Source organism: Protobothrops mucrosquamatus, unplaced genomic scaffold, assembly GCF_001527695.2.
Source record: "Protobothrops mucrosquamatus isolate PMUCROS unplaced genomic scaffold, P.Mucros_1.0 scaffold_230, whole genome shotgun sequence".
NCBI classification, from domain to species: Eukaryota; Metazoa; Chordata; class Lepidosauria; order Squamata; family Viperidae; genus Protobothrops; species Protobothrops mucrosquamatus.
The window spans coordinates 282,831-298,759 of record NW_015386306.1 but is presented as its reverse complement, the minus strand read 5'-3'; the positions used below and the strand labels follow the sequence as shown (position 1 = coordinate 298,759).

The 15,929-nt window shown below is 34.5% G+C and overlaps 1 protein-coding gene across 1 annotated transcript in view; it reads right to left on the bottom strand.

Moving 5' to 3' along the window:
* FAM184A (family with sequence similarity 184 member A) overlaps positions 1-15,929 on the bottom strand; it is a 50,213-nt gene that overhangs the window by 19,109 nt on the left and 15,175 nt on the right. Inside the window, exons 3-9 of the mRNA XM_015829080.1 lie at positions 15,542-15,677; positions 12,859-13,040; positions 11,859-12,056; positions 9,181-9,303; positions 8,227-8,388; positions 7,169-7,294; positions 6,623-6,769 (exon numbers count right to left, since the gene is read on the bottom strand). Coding sequence (XP_015684566.1) covers positions 6,623-6,769; positions 7,169-7,294; positions 8,227-8,388; positions 9,181-9,303; positions 11,859-12,056; positions 12,859-13,040; positions 15,542-15,677 — 1,074 coding nt within the window. The remainder of the gene's footprint in view (positions 1-6,622; positions 6,770-7,168; positions 7,295-8,226; positions 8,389-9,180; positions 9,304-11,858; positions 12,057-12,858; positions 13,041-15,541; positions 15,678-15,929) is intronic.

Sequence of the window (15,929 nt, the reverse complement as noted above, 5' to 3'; positions counted from 1 at the left end):
AGCAGTCCCCAAAGAAGTTTTGTCTGGACATACACATGGACAGATCATCTTCCTGAGAACACAGCTGCTTCAACATAACAGATGCACATTGCTTAAGGCAGTGGTTCTCAACCTTTTTAATGCCGCGACCCCAACCGGTCGTAAGTCGAGGACTAAACCGGTCGTAAGTCGAGAACTACCCAACCGGTTGTAAGTCGAGGACTTTCCCTGCCCGGGAGCGCCGCACATGCGTGGTTCTGCCCCCTGCGCCGGCCGAGGCGTAGCTGGCAAGCGGCAGAGACGGAGCAGGCCGACCACCAGCTGGCCCAGCCCAAGGGAGGTAAGGCACCCGCTGGAAAAGGGGGAAAAAATGGCGGACAAAAAAAATGGCGGACAGCCTTGCTTGGTGACCCCCATGAAATGGTCGATCGACCCCAAATGGGGTCCCGACCCACAGGTTGAGAACCACTGGCTTAAGGCAATGTGGAATGCAAATTACCCCCTTGACCTATTTGTGCAGTGGAAAAGCATTTGTAACAAATTCAGTACCTTCTGTTAAGATGTTGGATAAGTGTTTGAGTTTTCTTCCATCAACCTTTTCTCAACCTTTTCTTGTTCATGGCCCAATTCTGAGCTTCATTTATCTCTATGACCCCCCCCCCCATTTCCACTATTAAGATACTTATTATAAACTGCAGTAATATTCAATATCTATATTACTGAAATTAGCACAAAGAATGAGTGTAAGGATTATGACAAATTAGTTATATGTCTGGCAGTTAGATTTGGACGTCTCCCTCAGAAACGTTAATGATGACTCCCTAAAAACACGGCATGGCCCATAGTGAGAATCACTGCACTAGAGCATTTCAGACAGAAGATCATCCAGTTTCTATAGCTGGAAACAATTTTGAGCTAATGGCTCCTCTAGGTTCTTTTTTCTTTGTTTTTATTAAAAAGCCTATCTAATAGCTACAATATATATTATTTAATCAACTGCTGTAACATTTAGAGCAACAGAAAGCTATATAGTTTATATTGGTAGTCCATCATCATTAGTTAAAAAAACTGCATGGCAGAACTAGATAGTTGTCTTGAAGCAAGAAGGAGGAACAAAATCTTTATGTAGTGAAAATTTTCCAAAGTCAAAAAACCTGCAGGGTAAAAGGGTATTCTTTCACCAATCTTGTTTCTCCTTTATTCCCTTGTATATGCATCCTATTGTAAATCTCATTGTTGAACAAAAATGGAAACAATGGGTTTTAAAAATGAGGATTTCTCTTAAATTCTGGATTTTTGTTATGGAGGCCTTTGAAGAAATGGAATCTCTGGAAATTTTCAAGTTAACATCTCTTTAGTAAATGAATCAGGGGGGAAATGATATTGCTTTGTATCAGTAATGGAGAATGTAAGTGAGCTCAGAAATCTTTATTGCTGACTAGTGTTTAAGAATAATAATAATTTTAAAGTTGATAGAAGAGTCTCTAGATTTGTTCAATGAAATAATATCTAATTCTAAAGGGAAGATTATTAGTTAATATTGTTTCATGTAAATTGCATCAAGCTTTTATAGTTATAAGGTTTCAAATTAATCCAATGGAAGTGATCATAGAAAATATGGTCTTACACTTTTTACTGTCTCGTTGATGCCTCTTAAATGCAAACATGTATTTTCCTGGGAAATCGCCTCCTAAAATCTAAAAAATACCTTGGGATGCATAGCTATCTTAGAAAAAATATGGCTTTTAACAGTTGTACTGACAGCTATAGTAAAAGTATGCCCATGCCTAATTTGATGCCTTTTTCCCACTATTTGAGCGCTGAACTTCTAAACACAATGAAATACTAAAATTCTTCACATTGCTTAACAATGTTTACCCCAGGAATCTTTGCTACATTTGCTCTGTTCTACTCTACTCAGCTTAGAACTGAATAAGGCTTTAATAGAAGTCTAATCACACAAATGCCCCATTATTATTTTTTTCTTTGAAAATGATCCATATTCACTTGGTCATTCCACAGCACTAATCAGGATTATACATGAATCATGTTCTTTATAAAACCCCTAATAGCAATGTATTACTAATGAAAACTACATACAGTATTACCATAACAAGCAACATACCTTATACTTAATTAATGGTTTGGTGTAAACAGAAATCCCCCCCCCAAAAAAAATTACATTCAGCCCCTTTAAATGTAAGGATACATTTAATGTGAAATGCAAACATGCATGAAATAAATGATTTAACCAAAGAAACAATTTTATAAATGTATTATTCCCTTTTAAAAAATGAATAGGAACAAGGATTACTAAATTTTGTGAAGCTACATGAAATATTGATGTTTGCCCAGAAATATTCCCAGTGGTACTTTTATATCTGTGAAAAATGCTTTACTCTCACAAGCTTGGCTGCCAAATGTTTGCCAATATCTTTAGCTCTAATCTTTCTGTAGTTTTATATGTCACATCCTAACGAATTTCTCAAGGCCAGTTTTGGGGAGGTAATAAGGTCAAGCAGATTAAACAAATAAGGGAGACTGACAAAAATAGGTATGAAGCATGCAATCTATCAAATTAATTCAACTGGATTAATCAGTGTCGATATTTTGAATACAGGTAGTCTTTGTCTTACAACAGTTCATTTAGTGATCATTCAAAGTTGCAACGGCACTGAAAAAAGTGACTTATGACAGTTTTTCACGCTTCTGAAACCTCCCCATGGTAGTGTGATCAAAATTCAGATGCTTGGCAACTGACTCATATTTATGACGGTTGCAGTGTCCCAGGATCATGTGATCACCTTTTGCAACCTTCTGACAAGCAAAGTCAATGGGGAAGCCAGAGTCACTCAACAACCATATTACTAAGTTAAGAACTGCAGTAATTCACTTAACAACCATAGAAGAAAGGTCATAATATGGGGCAAAATTTACTTAACGACTGTCTCACTTAGCAACATAAATTTTGGGCTGAAATGTGGTCATAAGTTGAAGACTACCTGTACTGACTTTTGGGATAGAAATACATATTTTAATCTTTTTCTTATATGTTTAACTTAACACTTTCCTTTTTTTTAAGCCAGAAGTGTAAATGTATTTAGTGGCTAAAATTACAAAACTATAATATCTTGCCATGGTACTGGAATGTTTATTCTGATTTTGGAACACTACACTGAAAGTGCTATGGGTTTAAAATGGGTCAATTCCAATTTCAATTTCAAGATCCAATTACTTTAAACAATCACTTAGAAGTTGGAACAATTGTTCCAAAGTTTCAGTCACAATCTTTTTTGCCCCATTCTAGTCACAGACATAAACATTAACATAACATTAAGAAATACTACTTTTTTCCAACCTGCAACCCAAACAGTTATTTGCACCGCTTATTGCACGCATACATGTATTGTAATATTTTTGAAACATTTTACTGGAATTGAACATCCATATGACCCAATAGTTTGCTTAAAATTGAAAGTCTGCCAGAATAAAATTTCTTGGTATGTGTATGCTACTTTTAAGCTATATAAAGTCATTATCTCAAAGTGCAAGCCACGATTATAATCTTGTCGAAAATTACAGCCATGGAGATTGCAATCTTATACCTCCTGACCACTGATCTCAAGGTTTCTTATTTCTGAGAAAACATCTATAGGATTGCACCAAACAGGAAAAAAATACCAGACAAATCTATGATACTATAGCTCAAGAGATATTTTGCATTACCAAACTGTGGCATATTAAAGGAAGTTGCCTGTAAAATATTTGCTACAATAATTGAATATCAGAAGTCAAAGATTTATAGTTGTTCATCCATAAATGAGTTGCATTACTTCATGCTTTATAAAAAGGCTATGTAATATGCAAATATATTAGCTGCAAGCTTCTTTTCAGTATATAGAATGACTAATATATGATAGCAAATATGAATACAGACATAATGAATGCAGGTCACAGCGTTTTATGAAAATACGTAATCTCTTTCTAAAAATATTTTAATTATTTTATTTCAAAGGATTAGTTTTTAAAGCAACATTGCCCAGTATGCAAGCTGAAAAGTAGAGGCATGCCCTTGCGTACAAACTGTAAGTGCAATTCACTTACATTGCTGATAGATTTATGCAAAGCTTCACCAAGATAGTGCCGCTATGAAGAAAAGATCACAAGAATAAAGGAAATAATTCAGAAATAACTAAGAAGATGGAATAAAAAAGGGCAGTAAAAGACAGAACATTCATATTGATATGATAAAGGAAATATGTTGAGAAAAACTAATATAGAACAGTTTTGCTATGGTCTTATAAATCTTCTGAATACTTAGAAATATCTAAATCATTTCAGAATTATATGCGATTTCTAAATGAAATTATTTTATCTTTTAGCCCAAATAGTATTCTGCATATTTAATAAATAAATTCCTGAAAAACTGGCAAATATATTTGTTAGCATATCTGTTTATAAATTTGGGAAAAAAAGTTCAGTTATATTTTTCAATACTGAACATATACATTTTTTTACTTCCAAAATAATTTTGCATCATAATTTACTATTACCAATCTCAACTTAATTCATAAAAAAATCTTTCTTTTCTTCTTTAAATATGATTTTTTTTTATATCTACTCCATAGCAAAATTATATTTGAAATTTATTATATACCGCCATTTATTAACAAGCTAAATATGTACTGTCAGCATGTATAAGTGGTACATTACCATATACATTAAATGCAACATGGGTATGAGGACCACACTTGTTAAAATTGAATGATGAATAATTTCACTGTTGGATACATGATTCATTCCCAGTCATTTGTTCTTTCAATCAAATTATTAAGAACCTTAAGATGCTTACTGATCTATGATATACTTCCTAAATTATTAATTAATGTTTTATCAAAATCACAATTTACAAAGAGAACAATTTACTATTAAAATTATGTACGAATCAAACTATTATTTGTAGCTGTCTTGAATCAATCTCATAGGAGTAATTAGCTAATAATAAAATTAACTCAGAAAATCTCAGCCACGACAAAATATTCTAATCCAGAAAAACTATGAGAACTTTGCCAAATGGCAAAACCTGTTTACTTTACTGAAAGTGAAATCATTTTTGACACTATAAGAAGAAGAAACCACAACTCCTTGGTTAACTACGCTGATATACAGTATTTCCAGATACATACTTTAAAGACCAAGTTCAAACTTCATTCAGTATGGCTGCTCATTTTACTGGACATTATATAGTCTACAACCAAGTTTTTTTTCTTAGTGAGGAAAGCATGAACTCTTGCTATTATGCAATGATCTAACAATAGAATCTTACTTTTGTATTGTTGGAAGAATTTCCAATCCTAGGAATTATTGGGATTGTCCTAAAGGATTTCAGAATTAAAATTATGTTTTGCTACTACTTAATTTTAAAATGTGTAAGTAGAACACAGAAATGTACATCCCATATCCTATTTAATCTTAGGGTATATGTCTATTTCTTGGCATTTTAATTTGTGTTCATCTATCTATTGCTATTGTTTTCAATAACTAGCTGTAATGGTTGAAGTTAACTTACTTCTTTCAGAAAAAGAAACACAAAAGGCTTCAATTTGAAATTCTTAAAACATGTGACAGAATAAAAGAAGATAAATGCTTCCTCCAGTGTCTGTTAGCAGAAGAAATGTGTGCATCAGCTAAACATACAGGTAGTCCTCGATTTACAATCATTCATTTAGTGACTGTTCAAAGTTCAGCATCGAAAAAAGTGAAATGGCTGTTTTTCACACTTACGACTGTTGCAGCATCCCTATGGTCACGTGATCAAAATTCAGATGTTTGGTAACTGGCATGTATTTATGACAGTTGCAGGGTCCCAGGATCATGTGATCACCTTTTGTGACCTTTTGATAAACCAAGTCAATGGGGAAGCCAGATTTACTTAAAACCATGTTATTAACTTAACAACTGCAGTGATTCACTTAACCACTGTGGCAAGAAAGTTCATAAAACAGGGCAAAACTCATTTAATAACTGCCTTGCTTAGCAATGGAAATTTTGGGCTCAATTGTGGTTATAAGTCAAGGACTACCTATACTGGAATAAGCTTCCATAAACCCCTTCCTGTCCAAGTACTGTGATTTTTGCAACTCTCTAATTCAGGGGTAGGTGACATCGGCTCTTTTATGACTCATGGACTTCAACTCTCAGAATAGCTATGCTGACTCAGGGATTCTGAGAATTGAAGTCCATGAGTCATAAAAGAGCTGAGGCTGCCTACCCCTGCTCTAATTGAATATATTGATTTATTTTTCTAGAACTTATTAATCTATTTACTGTAGAATATAATATATAATAGAACCCTGCCTGTTTTTTTTAAAGTAACATTATATGTTGGACAGAACTGAATGATGCCATAACCTTTATAGGCAGCATTCTAGTGTGCTGGTTGTATGGCATGTTCCTATTTTTAATAATTTAAAAATATTGAGTCATATATACATACAAGGTCAGAGAAATCTACACATTTTTATCAAATTTAACAAGTATTCTTACCAATTTTTAAGAGGATTAATTTTTGCAACAAAAAAAAATCTCACTTCAATAATCTAAAAGTAAAATTAATTAATAATTTATTAATTATTCTGGTTACCTGATCCAAAAGTTCTTCCACTTTTTTCTGCCAGCTATCTCTGGCGGCATTTTTCTCTCTCTCCTTTAGCTGCAAGAGTTGTGTCATTGCTGACTTTTTATCTTCTTCATGCTGAAGTCTCAATTCCTCTCTAAGTTTTGTACATTCCTGCCTAAAAAAAAAAAAAAAAAAAAAAAAGGCAAAGCTAAAACTTATTCTACTATTTAAAACATTGTAGAAGCCTTGTTGAAATCCACAGTCTTGGTCAAAACATTATTGTATTAAGCTCTATATATTTGTTCCTTTGAATCGGTTATTGACTCTTGGCGACTACCTGGACTAGTCCCTACAGTTTTCTTCACAAGATTTTCTAAAATGGTTTGCCATTGCCTTTGAGTTAAGAGAAAGCGAATGACCCAAAGTCATTCAACAGGCTTCATGCCTAAGGCAGGAGTAGAACTCAGGGTCTCCTGGTATCTAGCCAGATGCCTTACCTACTGCATCAAATTAGCTCCTATTTATTAAGATACACATTTCTTTAAAAGAGAAAATAAGTGGAAATAATACTTGCCGAAGATTTTCTGTCCATTTTATTTCCAGATCACGAGCCATTCTATCGAGTTTTAATTTTTCCTCTTCCCTCATGGTTACAATCATTGCTTCATGGTGCTGTCTCTCCTGGTTTAACTCCCCCTTAAAATAAAAAAAATCTATAACAATATTATGCTAAGAAATAACATTAACGCATTTCAAAATGCAGAATTTTAAGTATTTTTACATTAACATGGCTGCCCATTTCCTACAAAGTAACTCTACATAGCATACAATTAAATAAAACAGCATATAAATAGAATAAAACATGATAAAGGATAAAATGTAATTGTTAAAATGAGACCATTATAGAAAAAAATAAATACACAAATACCACAGAGAAAGGAAGACTATCAATCATAGTGGAGCTATCTAAGAATGTCTCCAGTTCTCAAAGATCCCCAGGACTGGTGCCATCCCAGATGGCATCCCATCCCAAAATGGCATAGCTCTAGAACAAGTAGGACCCCAAACCCAAACCCTACTGTGCTCCATACAGTCCTTCACAAACTCTGGACACTAAGATATTCACCACCTTACTTAATTTGCCAAGAGCAGAGATGTATAGTTGGGTATACATCTATACCCATGGTCATGGATGAGCTCATCCATTGGCTTCATGTAGATATTAGAAGGGAGATCACCGAAGCCTGTCTATAATTATAACAACAGTTTTGCAAAATATTGTTATGTATATAAGACAGACCTTTACCCATAGCTCAACCAGTAGTTGACCTATATATGGAAGATAACAATATTTGCTAAATGAAGCCTAGCTTGACCATCATCTTATGGTCAATTAGCAAATCCACAAGCAGAAGATGAAAGCAACACTTTCATTTGCTTCTGCTAGCTGGTACAATGGTATATCTATTATAAACCCTGAGGTTGCAAATAATTGTATTAGCAAGCATTATTTAATAGAGAATTTCCCTTAATTTGTCTAATACCCTTTTAAACAAGCTGAAAACCATTGTCATATTAAATAAATTAAATAAAAGATTTCTCCATATATGATAGAATTCTGCATTTACCTCAACATTATACAAGGAGTCAGTGGCTTCTCTCAGTTTTGTCTGGGTTAATTCTAATTCTTTTTGCAATATTTCTTGGGTTTCCTGAAGGCTAGAAATGTGTCCTTCTGCAGTACTAAGGCCCTGCTCACTTTTTTTTAAGACATCCTGTAGATGCTCCACCTATAATACAGAAAGAAAATAATGTAAGTTTGTTAAAAAAAGAAATCAGATTTGTGTTTGATGAATGTATATTCAGATTCTCAGAAATTATCTTATGTTTTCAATCTTCATTTTCATCTACTGAACCCAAAATTAACTAATTGTTCTTAAATCATATAAAACAAACGAAGAGATAATATATCTCTAACATTCATTTCCATTATCCATTTAGAAGAACTAAACACATACAACATTATGTATATGTTAAGTGATGCTGGCAAAAAATAACATATTTTTTACCAGCATATGTTCTGATAGAAAATACTGTGAAAAGTTGTATCAAGATCTGAGGGAAGAAATGAGGGAATAATCCTCCCCAAAAGAAGTCCAATGATAATAGTGCCTAGCCAGAAAGCATATAATGTTGACCGCATTTGACAGCAGAAATTAATCTGTAATCTATATGCATGTGCATATATGTGTATAACACTCAGAATCCAAATCAGTGGTTAATATTATCACTTGTGATATTGAATTCCATATGTAAAATAGTATTGAATGGGTAGCCTATTAGTCTTGTTAGTGATCTAAAATTCTAGCACTAAAAGAACACATTTCTTTCACCATAGTTTATAAAATATGCACCATGAATAAAATATATATAAAAAAATATTTACAGAATTGTTCTCTTAGCCAGAAAGAAGCAGAACAGAATGAATCCAAGTCTAAAATACCAATTAAGAAAAAACATTAATAATTAAACATAGTTGAATGCACACAGCTTTTTGGTAATATGATTGTGTTGATTCTTACCTCCTGATTGGAGGAAGTCAATTTGGTTGTCAGTTCTTCCCTTAGGCTTGCCAACTGCTGTCGGAGTTGATTCTTCTCATCTTCAAAACCTTGTTTCTCTTTCTCAAATTGCTGCTCCAGCTCCTTAAAAAACAAAACAAGGCAGAAAAATGTTAAGTCTTCTGCTGTTTATTGATTATATTCTTCAAAAATATTGCTGAACGACTTATATTCTGCTTTCTTACTCAATCTCCCATATAATCCAGAAATGGGCTTCAGAGAGCAAATGAATCTAAGGCAGTCCTCTCTAGATAACCTTAAAGCCTAGAAGGATTGGGATTGATAATTCATAGTCAAGACCACATTACACCTCTGCTGCATGAAGTACTCTGACTTCTAGTTTCTTTCTGGATGCAATTCAAAGTATTGGTTATCACCTTTAAGGCCCTGTATGGTACAAGACCAGGCTATATGTAGGACTATCTCTCTCCGTAGTGGTACATTTCTACCATGTCAAACAGGGCAGGTGAGCTCCTTATCTCTTTCCTCAACTGTTGCCATCTGGTGGACTAGAAAGCACAACATCTCTGTAGAACCTCCTGCCCTGTGGAACATCCTCCCCCACGACCTCTAGCAGGCCCCCATCCTTCTCTCCTTCTAGAAAGCCTTGAAAAAAGGACTCTTCCCTCAAGGGTGATGGTGGAGCCTGATTAATCTAAATATTGCTATACAATAGTCCTTGACTTATGATAACAATTGGAACTGAAATTTCTATAGTAAATCATTGTGGTCAGACCCAATTTTATGATAATTTTTATGGCAGTTGTTAAGTGAAATCACTTTTTTTTGTTGGAAATTGGCAAAAAAGATCACAAATCATGATAACATGACCACAGGACACTTCAATCGGTTGTAAATGTGACCAGGTCGCCAAGCATCCCAACTGAAATCATGTGACCACTGAGGATGTGACTTTCATAAGCACAAGTATGAGTTATAAATCACTTTTTTCTGAGGCCACCATAACTTTGTACCATCATTAAGTGAATGGTCATCAGTCAAGGGCTACTTGTATGGAGAAGTGCTTGCTTTGGGCTACCAGGAGTTTTGGTGCTGGTTTCATTGTCTGTGTTTTTATTGCTCTTTCAATGGGTTGACCAGGGTTATGGTACATAGGAAGGGTGGCCATATAAGTCATTTAAATTAAATAAAATCAAGTTTTATCAAAAATATGGATAACTACTGCCATGTTCATTCAGTTCAGTAATTTCACAGCTGGAGCATTAGACCTAAATCTACAGGTAGATGGGTTGGGCAAACTGCAGCTTAATAAAAGAAGCTGCCAAATCTCCCCCATTTTTTTTACTTTTTAGTGTTTTAATATGAAGTAGTATGTAGGAAGATTTAGTGGATAAGCTTATTTAGAGGGAAGTGTGTAGTGGGAAGGGAAGTGTGTAGTAGGGTGCCCCAGGGCTCTGTTCTGGGCCCAGTGCTCTTCAACATCTTCATTAATGATTTGGATGAGGGGATAGATGGGAACTCATCAAATTTGCAGACGACACCAAGCTGGTAGGAGTAGCCAACACTCCCAGAAGACAGGCTTAAGATACAGAAGGATCTTGACAGACTTGAACACTGGGCGCTATCTAACAAAATGAAATTCAATGGTGAAAAAAGTAAGGTTCTACATTTAGGCAAGAAAAACCAAATGTACAGCATAGTATAGGTGGTACCTCACTCCATAGTAGTAACTGTGAGAGGGATCTTGGAGTCCTAGTGAACAAACACTTAAATATGAGCCAGCAGTGTGCTGCAGCTGCCAAAAAAGCCAACAGTGCTAGGCTGCATTAACAAAGGGATAGAATCAAGATCACGTGAAGTGTTAATACCACTTTACAATGCCTTGGTTAAGGCCACACTTGGAATACTGCATCCAGTTTTGGTCACCACAATGTAAAAAAGATGTTGAGACTTAGAAAAAAGTACAGAAAAGAGCAACAAAGATGATTAGGGGACTGGAGGCTAAAACATATAAGAAACAGTTGCTGGTATTGGGTATGTACAGTTTAATGAAGAGAAGCACGAGGGTGACATGATAGCAGGGTTCCAATATCTCGGGGGGTGCCACAAAGAAGAGGGAGTTAAGCTATTCTCCAAAGCACCTGATGGCAGGACAAGAAGCAATGGATGGAAACTAACCAAAGAGAGAAGCAACCTAGAACTAAGGAGAAATTTCCTGACAGTTAGAACAATTAATCAATGGAACAACCTGCCTCCAGAAGCTGTGAATGCTCCAACACTGGAAGTTTTTAAGGAGAGACTGGACAGCCATTTGTCTGAAATGGTATAGGGTTTCCTGCCTGAGCAGGGGGTTGGACTAGATGACCTCCAAGGTCCCTTCTAGCATCATCATCATCATCATCATCATCATCATCAAAAAAGTTTTTGACAAAATCCCTCACCAAAGTTTCTTCAGTAATCTTAGTTAAATGAATGAGTTACCTATTTTCTCTTTGGATATCACACATGAAACACAGAGCAGGAATAAATGGCAGTTAATTTGTTTAGAAGTAGGACCATTCTCATAGTGATGGATTTTTTTTGATGCCTTGTTTTCTTCATGTAATTAAAATTGAGACGACTGCTGCATGTTGTTATAGTAAAACAGGAACAATCATAGCAATTTATTTTTCTCTTACCATTTGCAGTTTCTTTTTTTCCTTGCTAGCATTGTTATGTGCTGCTTCAAGAGCAGTATTATGTTTCCATGCCAACTCCTCCAAAGCCTTGGAATGAACTTCTTTTAGCTGCGTAGTCTCTCCTTCTAGTTTAACTTGCAATTTCATTAGCTCCTTTTCATAATATTCTTGTTGTGTTTCCCTTGCTTCATTTACTCTCTTTAATTTAAACAATACAACTTAGAATCAAAATCAGATAAATGTATTTTGAAAACCATATGCTCTTGAGTTCATTACACTTCAGGTGCCATTGTGGTTTTGTCCTATGCATGCAATATCTAAGCTATATCATAGTTTAGATATTAATGATGTGGGAATGATAAGGCAATCAAGCCTTCAGATTCTCTCTTTCAGATGACCTAAACATAGGAGCTCACTTAATATAGAACTAGATATGAATCTTTATTACACATTTAAGCAGCCTTCAGCTTAAATGAGGATGCAAGCCTTTTGTATTCTGTAGTACAAATCTGGCACTTTTTCTCCTGCCTTTTCCACATATTAATGAAACCTTATTTCTCTCATTTAGTGGAAGGTGGTAGTTATTGGCGTATTTAGCATCCTTGTCCTGATTAACTGTAACTCCCAAAATATTTCTAACAGCTTGTAGGTTAATCAGTTATGCAATAGCAGTTGTAAGTTATACCAGATATTGAGTATTAAGAAACTGGTAATGAACGCCTTGTGCAACTAATGCTTACAATAATGAAATAGCTTGAATTGTATAATATGTTGTGCAAGCAGACTTCAAGATACTAGTTCTTATGTACCAAGATCAAAATGGTGTCCTTTCAAGCAATGCAGCTTTTATGCAAGTGAAGTGACACTTTTGAATATTAAGGTTTTTCTTTTAAAAAAAAACATGGAGGCCATTCAAAAAGAGAGAACAAATAGTTTTCATATTTACATAAAATCTACACAATATGAGTTTTTATTTGTAACCCACCCATGAATATTTTACCTTCTCCAGTATAAGAAGTTGCTGCCTTTGTCTTTCATCCAGACTTTGTGTTTTACTGTGTAACACATTTCTTTCCTCTTCCAGCTGAGACAATTTCTCCTTTAATCTGGATTTTTCTGATTCCAAATCAGATATTGTAACTTCCTGAGTCATTTGAGTAGCTTGGAGCATTCCAACATGACCTGTAAAAATGAAGCGTTAAGTATTCCCGGAATATTAATATTTGTACTTGAATGGCTTCTCATACTGGCCTGGTTCACATTATGTACCAAGCTATAAGGTGGCTGGTTTTGACTTACTGGGTTGTAAGAATATAAACCACAGATGATAACTCCAGGTATTGTATGAATCCAGGCATTAATTTATTCAGTGAACAATGGTTATACAGACTTTGGCTTAATCCCACTCATTATGGGGACAAATTTGAAACAGGAGATATTCTGGAATGCCTCACTATAATATCATTCAATGTTAGACTTGATTCATTGACCAGAAGTACAATACTAGGCAGGCTGAAATCTGAAGGAAGGTTATTTTGCTCCTTTTTGTACATATTTTCATGGTTTAGCTCTTGATCTCCTACTATGATGCTACTTGTTTCATAATAAGAGAATTAGTGAATAAAGCTCCTCATAAAAACAGATGTTTTTAAAAAGAATTAATTCTAGTTACAATACCATATTATCTCAGACAAAATTGCAATCAGATACACGTAGAAGCAAAAATATTTCAGTTCACCTTCCACCAGCACTATCCCAACTCCACGAAGTATTTCTATGATGTTATCACATAGACCTTCCATGATTTAAAGTTGAATTGCTTGTCTTAAATTAGACTGCCTGATTTTTTTGTACCTTTAAAATGTTTGAAGCATAGTTATTTATAATATATGGATTTATATCTTTTATTATAGACATTTATTTTTTCTACAATGCTACTATTAAGCAGTTTTTCAAAATAGTAATAAATAATCTGAAAGTAACTATATATATTGTGAAAAATATATATTTTGCTATTATTTGCTAAACAAAATTGTGTTAGCTGGACAGGAGATAGAAATGCTTATCTTTATAATAGACTGCTTATTTATTAGGTTTCCCATACAATGCAAACCAAACTCTGCTCAAAAAATGTTGTAAAAGTAAGGTACTATCAAAAAGAAATACTTCTCTGGTTTGTTATATACCACACTTTTTTTAAAAAAAATATCAATGTCTATATAATTGGAAACACATTAAGGCAGGGATGTCAAACTACAGGCCCGCGTCATGCCAAAACTGCGCCTACCCTATTGCCGGCAATGGAAAAAAAGTCACGATATGTCGCGACACATCAGGTGATGTTGCGAATTTGACATCCCTGCATTAAGAGTTTTATCAAGAGTTTTAGTTTCATTTTTAGAAAAATTGTGTCAAAATGACTTAAATCTTTTTCAGAATTTAAGTGTAATGAGGCAGCTATCTTAAGCAGCCGATCCTAGGAAACAGTGGTGAGATGCTGAAAGACGGATGTACGGACATTTTGCAGACATTATGCATCATCTGAATTCCCCTTGTTTCCTCAGTTGGGGTGGAATACAGTGTCTATTTCCAATATCTTCAATTGTCAAAACAAATAAAATAGAGAAATGCCCAATATAACATATTAAGGGTAAAAAGGTAAAGGATCCTTTACTCCAGGCATGTCAAACTCGTGAGTCATGTGACGTCGCACGACATATTGTGACTTTTTCCCCATTGCCGGCAATGAGGTAGGCGCGGTTTCGTGATGCATCCGGCCCGCAGGCCAGCAGTTTGACATGCCTGCTTTACTCAGTTACTTAAGACAAAGGTTGAAAACCTGTGCTCCTTTGCATGTTAATAATACCCATAATCTGCCAGTTCTAGCTTTGTTAGCTGGAACAGATGAGAGCAGTATCCAACATCAATATTAGCTGAGTGATGTGCAGAGCTAATAAAGAACAAAACACTACAGCGTGTGACTACAGCAAAATTCACAGTGAACCTTATAGTTTTTCACATAAGAAGTCAGATGTGGGATAATAATTTGAATGAAACATGATATATCATTTCATGTACAAAATTTAAAAAAGAGAACTAGGCCATTGTAATAGTCAGATGATAGATACTAAGTCATAATTATTTTAGCTGGGATATTTTGTTCAAATGGACTCTTTAAATATTCATTTTTGCATGTTATATTTAAATCAACTACACTTAATTCTTAGTTCTTCATAACACATTTTATAAGTATTTTGTAAAATTCAAACTATAAAATATTTCCAGAAAAACATGAAAAATAATTCCATGGGCTTACAATTCAGATTTAACTGTCAGACCATGCTTCCCCAAATTGGATTAATATTGCCAACATTTCTGTAGGGAGGACATTGGCTAAGTAAGGCTTACGTCATAAGACTGCAATCATCTGCATATTTGCTAGTAATAAGCCTTACTGAATAATGAACCCTACAGATTCTGCTGGATCTGATATTTTGCCTAAGCAATGAAAACAGAGACTGAAAAAAATAAAATTATTTTTAATAAAAATAAGAAATAAAGATACTTTTGTATGAAAAAGTTAGCATTTGTCTTATGCATCAAATGTTATCTAGAAACAAACATTCTAACAACAATAACTTAAAATGGATTATATACAAAGTAATAGAAACATACACACATACTAGCTTTTAGCACTAGGTCTGTGGCTTGTTGTTGTAAGCGCTCTCTTGCAGCTGCTAACTCAATTTCAACCTCTTTGTGTTTGCTTAACAATGACATTTCTTCCTCTTTGACATCATCTAGTTGTTTTTGAAGAGTCTAAGAGAACAGAGAAAATACAATAAAACTGTATTGTAAATCTAAGAGTTGAACATAGAGGGATATTACCACTATACAGAACAAAGATTCTGTAACTTCCTTGTTTATGTATATTTGCATTCATTTTGTCTGTTCTGAAATTTCCATAAGTTCTATATGACTTTTGCATAGAAGTCTGACAAATATATGCCTACACTTTCACTTTTGGTAACAAAGATATTCTGGTAAATGTGCATGACTTATATTATTCAC